Source organism: Podarcis cretensis (assembly GCF_951804945.1).
Source record: "Podarcis cretensis genome assembly, chromosome: 10".
Lineage (NCBI taxonomy): Eukaryota > Metazoa > Chordata > Lepidosauria > Squamata > Lacertidae > Podarcis > Podarcis cretensis.
In genome coordinates this window covers 56,137,501-56,146,845 of record NC_137179.1, presented here as the reverse complement: position 1 = coordinate 56,146,845, position 9,345 = coordinate 56,137,501, and the positions used below count along the sequence as shown (strand labels likewise).

The 9,345-nt window shown below is 41.2% G+C and overlaps 1 protein-coding gene across 1 annotated transcript in view; it reads left to right on the top strand.

Annotated features, from left to right (window-relative positions):
- Nucleotides 1-463: 463 nt before the first annotated feature.
- The window catches only part of CTTNBP2 (cortactin binding protein 2), a 105,405-nt gene continuing 96,523 nt past the window's right edge, over nt 464-9,345 (top strand). The window contains 1 exon segment of the mRNA XM_079994057.1: nt 464-573. Coding sequence (XP_079850183.1) covers nt 511-573 — 63 coding nt within the window. The 5' untranslated portion in view covers nt 464-510.

The following is a 9,345-nucleotide window of genomic DNA, read 5'->3' as shown; positions in this document are numbered from 1 at the left end:
AAGTCGCAAGGTGTTCGACTTCCAAAGTAGAACTGCATTTTCTGCTTTTCAACATTGCAACACAGCACCAGCTAAACATCGCAAAATACTGATATCATAATGTCTGAAATAAGGATGGAGCTATGTAGAGGCATTGGCTGGCTTCATGGTTTTCCTCACACTCTGATTTTTGCATAGCACACAAACATACATCATGATTTGCAATATATTGCCAGGTCAAAAGCTATGAAACTGATACCCAGCCCTAATACACACCATGCTGGCAAACACATGGCTGCTGGTGTTGGTGCTTACTGGCCATGATGCAAACACATTTGTTCCTATTCTCATGGGAAGCATCAAGCCTTTAAACTAAAATTAAAGAACTATGGGTACATTTATTTATTTTTTTACTTTCCTGCTGCATTAGGTGACTTTCTGACTTGTGTACGTTGTTTCAATCATTGGTTTTCCTTCATTTTGCAGAAAAGAGAGTTTGATGTGGACAATCTCAGCAAATCAGAACTGCGGATGCTCTTGAGTGTTCTAGAAGGGGAGTTGGAAGCACGAGATCTTGTGATTGAAGCTTTAAGGGTATGTTCCTGTTGTTAAATATATAGAACTTTTACATCTGTAAAGAAAAATAAAATTATTATTATTATTATTATTATTACTATTTCTATACTGCTCTTCATCCAAGGATACATAATATAGTAACAAACAAACAAACCCCACAGTTTCAAAGGCCATAGATGTTTTAATTAGCCAAAAGCCTGAGAAAAATGGAATGTTTTTGCCTGGTGTCTAAAGATGTAACAAAGCCACCTGAGGAGACAATTCCAAATTGTGTTTGTTTTGTTACTACAGTCGTACATTGGTTTCCAAACAGCTTAGTTCTTGAACGTTTTGGCTCCCAAACACTGCAAACCCAGAAGTGACTGTTCCGGTTTGCAAACTATTTTTGGAAGCCGAACATCCAACGGGGCTTCCGTGGCTTCTGACTGGAGCTTCCTGCAGCCAATCAGAAGCTGTGCTTTGGTTTTCAAACGTTTTAGAAGTCGAATGGACTTACAGAACAGATTCCGTTAAACTTCCAAGGTACTATTGTATATGATATTTTTGCCACGTTCAAAGGAGATTCTCCTAAAAAGTAGGAGGAAAATCTATCTCTCTCTCTCTCTCACACACACACACACACACACACACACACACACACAGTATGCATATTTAAATAAAACAAATCAGTAGCATGCTAGTACCAAGTTTTAAAAGTCATACATAGTGGAAAAAACAGTAATGTGAAGAAGTTCACCCAATACTAAGATAATCATAGTAGATAACTGGAGTTGGATAACATGCTTATTCCTGCAACTTCACAACTGGGCTGGTCTATATTTAAGCTAATTTTCTGTAACTGGAGGGAAATAAAGGTATTTATAAGCAGCTCTTGCTTGATAAACTGATGTGAGGAGTCACACAATGCAGCCACATGAACTTTCTTTCACAAAAGGATGTTCTCAAAGAGAATATCAATGCTTAGATACCAGAAGAGATGTGTTTCTTTCTAATACATCACTTCCTAGGGGAATCTTGCACTTTGTGGCTGTAAAATATTTAGCCTTAAGTCCCTACATGTTTTGCATTGTTACTGGTTTGAAAGACTGAGAGACTGCAAATCCCGTTAGAGTTCCCTCCCCCACACTTCGTGTTAATTTAAGGAGAAAATAATCGAGGGGAAAACTACCCAATATGACACGTAGTCATTTTCTCTCTCTTCTATACATTGCTGGGATTTTCCTGTCCTCCTTTACAGGCTATATAATGTTACACTTGCCATAAGCAGACTAGACAGATTTTGTAGTATTGAACGCTGTGGATAAAGAGCATCGAAGCATGAAAAATCCAGTGTCCCTAAGCTTTGATTCCAAGAAAGGAATAACTCAGAATTACTCCCCCAAAGTCCAGCCATATTAGCCTTTTGCAGCAAAAATAACAGAGTCTAGTGGCACTCGTAAAGACTTATAGATTTTTATTGCATTAACTTTTGTGCACTATAGTTTACATGCCAGATACAAAAACAAATCAACCAGGTCAGACTACTACTCAGTAATAATCTGCTACAGGACACACCTAGAAGAATAAAATGACAGGACACCACTTGTCACTTAAAGTTCCCAGCAGAAGCTACTCAAACTTATCACCTATGCTCTATAGTCCATTCTGAACAATGGCATTTCCATGTCACAGGCCTTGAATAGTAGGCCTTGTACTTCCTTACTGACAGATCTCACACCTTAAATAGCTACTCACCAGTAACCGCAGGGCATATAACAAAGTTATGGACACAGGGACAGCTCCTGTGATAGATCTAGACGCCAGCTCTGTCCACATACTTACACTGGCAACAAGTATTAGAAGACCTAATAATGCCTTTCGTGGTATCGGGTTCATTCATCTTCCAATGTGATATATGCCATCATCTGCCAGCAATGCCCTTCTGCATTCTCCATAGAACAAGCAGGCTAGTCTCTATGCAGAAGAATAAATAGACACCAATCTGGCATCAGAAATGGCAATATTCAAAAGCCAGTGGGAGAACCATTCAGGACACACTGCAAATTACTTTTAAATGGCCCTCCTGGAGCTGAAGAACTCCAAAGAGAAACAGCAATGTCATTCTAAATTTGTGAGTCTTTTAAGACGCCACAAGACTTGTAGTTGTTTTTACTCAAAATTAAGTGCATGAACCCAGCCAAAGCTACTGAGCCTGGCAGTTTGTATAAAATGAGTAGCGTTAAAATATTGATCCATCACAGTTTGTTATTCATGGCAGCAATTCTCTGGTGGTAGCAGATGACAAGTAAAACGTTGCCTAAATGCGACCAGGTGAAATGGACTGTGGGATGGGTGGTTGTTGTTTTTCCTTGAATCAATATTGTTCCACAAGTGACTAAGACAGGTATGTTTAGATCAGCTGGGCTAGTAAATATTTTTGCACACTGATGAGCTTTGAGGATTTACTAGCATGGTTATGTCAAGCAAAGCTCGACCAGAAGCCAGTGTGATATGGTATTGAGGGTAGATTCTCAAACCAAATCCCGAATTCAAATCCCCACTCAGCCCATAAAGTTTGTTGGATCACTGTGGGCCAGACACCTGTATAGCTCAGCCTAATTTACCTCATGAGGTGTTTTGAGGATAAAATGAGCAGGAGAAGAGCCATGCATGCAGCCTTAAGTGCCTGTGACGAAAGGTGTGATGAAAATAGAATTAAATAGTAAAAATAATATGCTAGATTTTCCCAGCCCTTCAATTCCTTTTTGCCCATTGTGTTGTGTATTATTCTCTCTTTTTTCTCTCTCTCTCACATGGATCGTATCCACTGTGGATGTAATGGGGGCAGAGAGCAGCTTATACAACTCCTAACAAATTCCTGTACATATCAGGAGCTCTCTCCTGTATTCTGTGAACTTTAGATCTAAAGTTTTTTTTTAAAAAAACATTCAAAAATTACTAGCATCAAAGTTTGTGTGGAGTTTATTTCGGTGGGGAAAGGCACACGCACCAATAAGACATTTTCCAAATCACATTTGAAAACATGCGAAATGTGGTTTTTATTAGCAGCAGGAGTGCATAGTATACTTTTTACATATTTTATTATTGTGATTAATTCTTATATCCCACCTTTTATAGCAATACGAACAAATGCACTGTTGTTTATTCAAACGTTTACAAACCATGTTGCAATTTAAATGTTATTAAATGTTCAACTATTTTATTAACCAGCTGTGATTAGTTCAGGACCCGTTTCTAACAATGCCAAGTCTTGGATTGGGTATTAACATTACAGAGTGGTCCATTAGTCCCGTACAGTCCTCCATCAGTCCAAAGATTCATAGATGTTTGGAGAACTTGTTGCCCTCACATTTAATTCATTAGCTTCTACCTTCTGTCTATGTGAAGATTTAAACATACGTCTTTCATACTGGTAGATGTTCACATGCAGTAACATTTTGAGAGCTTGATCAAGTTCACTGTGGTCTCAGCAGCTGTTCACAGAATAATCCCTGTACAGTAGAGATAGGCAGTCCAGATGTTGGACTGCAACTCCTACAAGCTCTGGCCATCATGGCCAATCCAGAGGGATAATGGGGGTTGTAGTCCGAACAATATCTGGGGGCACACCCCTGCAGTAGTGTATAACAGAAGCCAAGCCCACCCTCCCATGGTACTGAGTATCAATAGGCTGGGAAGCACCTAGATTTTTAGGAAGACCCCAAAATTATGTGTATAACCTGGACTCTTATGTTCTCTATGGGATCCCTCCACAAAGAAGTGCTGTTTGCTTATGGGACTAGATCAAGCCCTTTGTTTTGATGTTTATCTAAGTCCTTAGCTGCTCAAGTTTTTAATATCCATTTTTGCTCGGACTGTTTGTTTAGGTTGTTGTTTTTTCATTTCCAATTTCTCTTCTCCCTTTTTAAAACACTGCAGGTGGTAAACGAGTATTTGCCTACGAAAATAAATTTAGATTTCACCTCATGCTCTGCCATGCAGATAATTAGAAATAGAGGAGAAAGATTGCTCTGGATACTTTTTTAATATATGGAAGCACTTGAGCTTAGAATAATTCATTTCAAGTTCTAGGAAGTCACCTGATTTGATATTTATTGCAAAGTTAACACCAGGGGAGTGTTTAAAAGCAGACTTTGGTGTCTATTGCCTTTTGGAAATGAGAATCTGATTTTTAGAAGGTAATACATAGTGCTGAGGAGAAAAATAATAAAGCCGTTCATAAACAAGAAAGACAAAGAAGTTTAAATCTTCATGGCTCCAATTCAGCGTTAGCCATGCTCAATAGCTTGTGGTTCCAGATGGGAATGTGCTTTCATATTTGCATCAAAAAGTGTAACCAGCCGATCTAGTGGAGCCCAAGTGAGGATTCAAATGCATGTGTAGATTTGTACGCAAATCCACAGCTTAATCCATGTTTTATTCACAGTTGTGCTTCCATCTTGCCATCTGAATTATGGCATTGTGTGTATGTGTCAAGAATCTCCTTTTTTGGACCCTAGATTCCCCCCCCCTACACTAGATTCTCTAATAAAATTTACTGTCTTGAATTGGAACAGACTGGAAACCAGTCAAGATAACTGGATGTGAATGATAACGCTTAAAAAAAAATGCAAGCAAGCTGTGAGTTAAGATACTGGGAAATAAAGACTTCTGAAGATCAGATCTGAAGTAGCTGAGCAGATATTAAAACTAAGCCTTTTGACTGTTTAGAGATCCGAATCAGAATTGCAGGTTTAGAGGCTATAAAAGTTGGCAGGAGGATCTCTTGCTGAGAATATAGCCTTAAAAAGACAAACAACTGTTAAAAATTAATCTGAACTGTTACAGTGCTGATTCAGCTTTGTACAGAAGGATAAAGATGGTCTTTAACAAATGCAGTGTGTTCCATATTTGGCTATGTTTCTCTGATGTGACATGTGTATAACTTTCAGAGTGAACTAGGGATCTGTAAGTGAAAAACGGACTGTATACATAAGGCATTGTGTGTATACAATATGCTCTCTCTGTATATGGTATGCTCTGTGTTTTACAACTAGCTTGCATTATGTTTAGTTTGAAGTGCCATATGAACTAGAAAATTGTTGATAGAACTGGTAGAAAGAGATTTGGCAGGAAAAAAAATGTTTTATGTCTGTAGTGGTACAAATAATGGGACTATTGAATTAAGTTTTCATGTTATCTTTGTTTAGGTTACTTTTTCATCATATGCCTTCTGTCCATAATATTGGTATCTAGGTTCATCCACAGCATGATCAGGGTTTGCCTTGCATAACAAAGCAGAATCTAATATCATAAACAGAGATAACAGAGACCACACTTTATCAGAACTAAGAAGCTTGTAGGTCAGCACTGCTGCGGAATCTCTGGGTAGTCCTGAAATGATATTGACCACATCATAGCAGTTTAGGGTGCATGCATGAAAATGATCCACAGAGACAGCCCTACCTTGGAAGGGTAAAGGCATACATTTTAATTTTTAACACCATAATTATATCCAGAAGTTTGTCCAATACTGATAATGTAGGTTTCCTAAAAACCATAGTTTGTGAACCAGAATGCAGTCACAGAAACAAGTTTTCCCTTAGCTGGAAATAACTTTTCATTGCATTTATATATGGGATCCTCCTATTGGAGGATCCTGGTTGCGCCTGGGCGCCTGGGACTTACCCCATAGGGGTAGAATGGGTGGGGGGGAAGTAGCAAAAGCCCTGGCCACAGCCCCTGGATCACGCCAGGCTGTTTTAGCCAATCCCCAGAGGGTGGCATGATCCAAGGGGCTTTAAAAGTGGCAGCGTGACGGAAGTAGGGGCACTCGCGTCACACTGCCGAACACCCACCCTCCCTCCCTAGAGTTAGGTAGTTTCATCTGCCTTGCTTTGGTTTGGATCACCTGTTTTGGAACAGGGGCTAGGTAGGATTTTTTTTTTCCAATTGGCAAATTGGCTCTAGCCACTTGGTTTTTGCCTACCCCTTAGCAATCGTCACAACTTGTAAAGTGGCGGTTAGGCACTGGCCCGGTTGGATTGTGGGGAGGGGAGGTGTGGCCATCACCTGCCCCTCTAGGAACGGGGTATTCCGTTAAAGGAAGCTGGGGGTCCTGGATCTCGTCCAAAGCCCACTTGAAGGGCTAGGGCCATGCCAGGACCACAGGAACCCCGGGGTGAGCTTTGGTTGGTCCACATCAACGTTGCTCCCTCGTTTGGTTTACCCCTTTCGACTGCCACCCAGAGAGATGGAGTCAGTTATAGTCGGGAGTCAATGCCTAAGCCAATACCGCTCACAAAATTGTAATTCAATAAAGTTGTGGCCAAAAATTTGCCGAAAAACTTAAAACTAAAATATTTTCGGGGTGGGTCCTAGGGGCCTCTAGGCGCAACTCACATTTTCCTCCAATGAGCTCAAGGTGGTGTGCATGGTTCTCCCTCATGTCATTTAATCCCCACAACAACCCTGTGAGGTAGGTTAGGCTAAGAGGCAATGACTGGCCCAAAGTCATCCATTGAGCGAGCAGGCATTTGAAGCCTGATCTACGAGGTCATAGTCTGACACTCTAGCCACAACACCACACTGGCACTGATTGTTCCCTTGCCAGTCTTAACCAGTGACAACTTAGGTAATCATGGAGGCTGGAAAATATGCATCCATTATCTTGGAAGCTGCTGCAAACTGCAGCCACAATCTTCTGGCTAACATGCTATATTTTAGCAACTGTGAAAATTGTCAGGCGCATTGGTGGGAGTAGAAAGTGCATTGCCAGAATTGACCCCCATTCTTCGTATCAAAGTATACCACACACGCGATCACTGGAGCAATACCATTGGCCCATAATATTGCGTCTTAATTTGCCCCTCTCCCTTAAAGATACCAAAGATGTTAGACAACTTTGGCCACCTTGTCAATAATTACGTTTTCCCACAGCAGGTGGATTTGTTGTTAATTGCAATTATGCCTGCTCCGGTTGTTTTTTGAACGAGGCCTAAGTTGTTAAAATGCATGGCGTGTGCACAGAACAGATTTCTGCCAAAACTCAAACTGAAAAGCAATCTCTCAGGAAACGGCTCAAAAGTAGAATTGAGTTCTAAAAAGGTTACAGCAACCACCAAGGGAAATTACTTGGCAATTTTTTTGTTCGATTTCTAAAATTGAAAGCTCTCACCTGAGAAGTGTCCTGTTGCCTGTGCATTTGAGTACATTGACCTTGGTTCAGCTTATTTAGTAGCTAGAAATCGAACCAGCAATAAAGAGAAAGTCTGATGGCTCCCTATGCAGATAGGCTTGTTTGAAAACAAGAGAGATTTGCAAAGAAAACCTGTGCATGAATTCTAATGTAGTTCAGTAGAATGGCACCAAGCAAGTCCTTGCCTCCGGGAGCTATAGGAACTCTCAAAGGAGAGTCAATATGACGTAGTGGTTAGATTGTTGGACTAGGATGTGGGAAACTAGAGTTCATATCTCCACTCAGCCATGAAGCTCACTGCGAAACTTTAAACCAGTCACAATCTGTCAGACACAGAGGGTTATGTACACCAGGGGTCAGCAACCTTTGTCAGCCGTGGGCCGGTCCACCACCCCTCAGACCATGTGGTGGGCCAGACTATTTGGGGGGGGTGAATGAATTCCTATGCCCCCCAAATAACCCAGAGATGCATTTTAAATAAAAAGGACACATTTTACTGATGTAAAAACACACTGATTTCCAGACAGTCTGTGGGCCAGATTGAGAAGGCGATTGGGCCGTATCCGGCCTCCGGGCCTTAGGTTGTCTACCCCTGATGCTTTCGCTGCGCAGTGATCCCTCTTGCTGTTCTGGCTTCTGGGATTCAGAAATATTTTTTTCTTGTTTTCCTCCTCCAAAAACTAGGTGCGTCTTATGGTCTGGTGCATCTTATAGAGCGAAAAATATGGTATATAGTTTTGGCTGCTGCACCCCCCCCCCAAGGAATTTGTAGACCTTGGAAAGGTACAGGGAAGGGAGACCAAAATGGACACAAACGTATTTTCTCTGAGTGAAAATATCTGTGACTATTTAACTTAGAATAAAAGTATGGGAATATAATTTAGGTTTATAAAACGGCATGATATAAATAGACATTTTTTCTGGTACAGTGCCAGAACTTAGGGTCATCCACTAAAATTGATCGGTAGAAGTTCCAAGGTTTGTACTTTTTATGCACTTCCTTACACAAAGCACGTTTGATTGGTGGAATTTTCTGCCACAAGATGTGTTGATAGTGGACTTAGCTGCTGGAGAGGGGGTGGAATTGTGGGGCTCAGGTCTACCGCTGGCTTCTAGCCATGACAGCAGGGTGGAACTTGCAGGTTCAGAGACAGTAGACTTATGAATTCCAGTTTCTGGGTGGTCAGTTAGCAAGGGAGCACGATTACCTTCATGCTCTGCTTCCCAGAAGCCTCTGGCTGACCCGGTTGTTGGACTAAGTCATAGGTAACCAATGTGGTTCCCTCCTGATGTTACTGGACTCCAGCTCTCATAATTTCTGACTGTTGGCCATCTTGGCTGCACACGATGAGTGGTGGAATCCAACAACATCTGGAGCATACTGTGTTTCTTACCCCTGTCTTATGTGAACTCCCAGTGTGTTCCAGCTGGACAATTGCAGCGTACCCAATGTGTCTGGGATGACGAGTAGGTACTACTGCTTTTCAGTATCTGCTTGTGGGAATGATAACTCTCTCACCATTAAAAGAATACAGAACTACAGTGGGTTAAGAACTTAATTCGTTCTGGAGGTCCATTCTTAACCTCAAACTGTTCTTAACCTGAGGTACCAC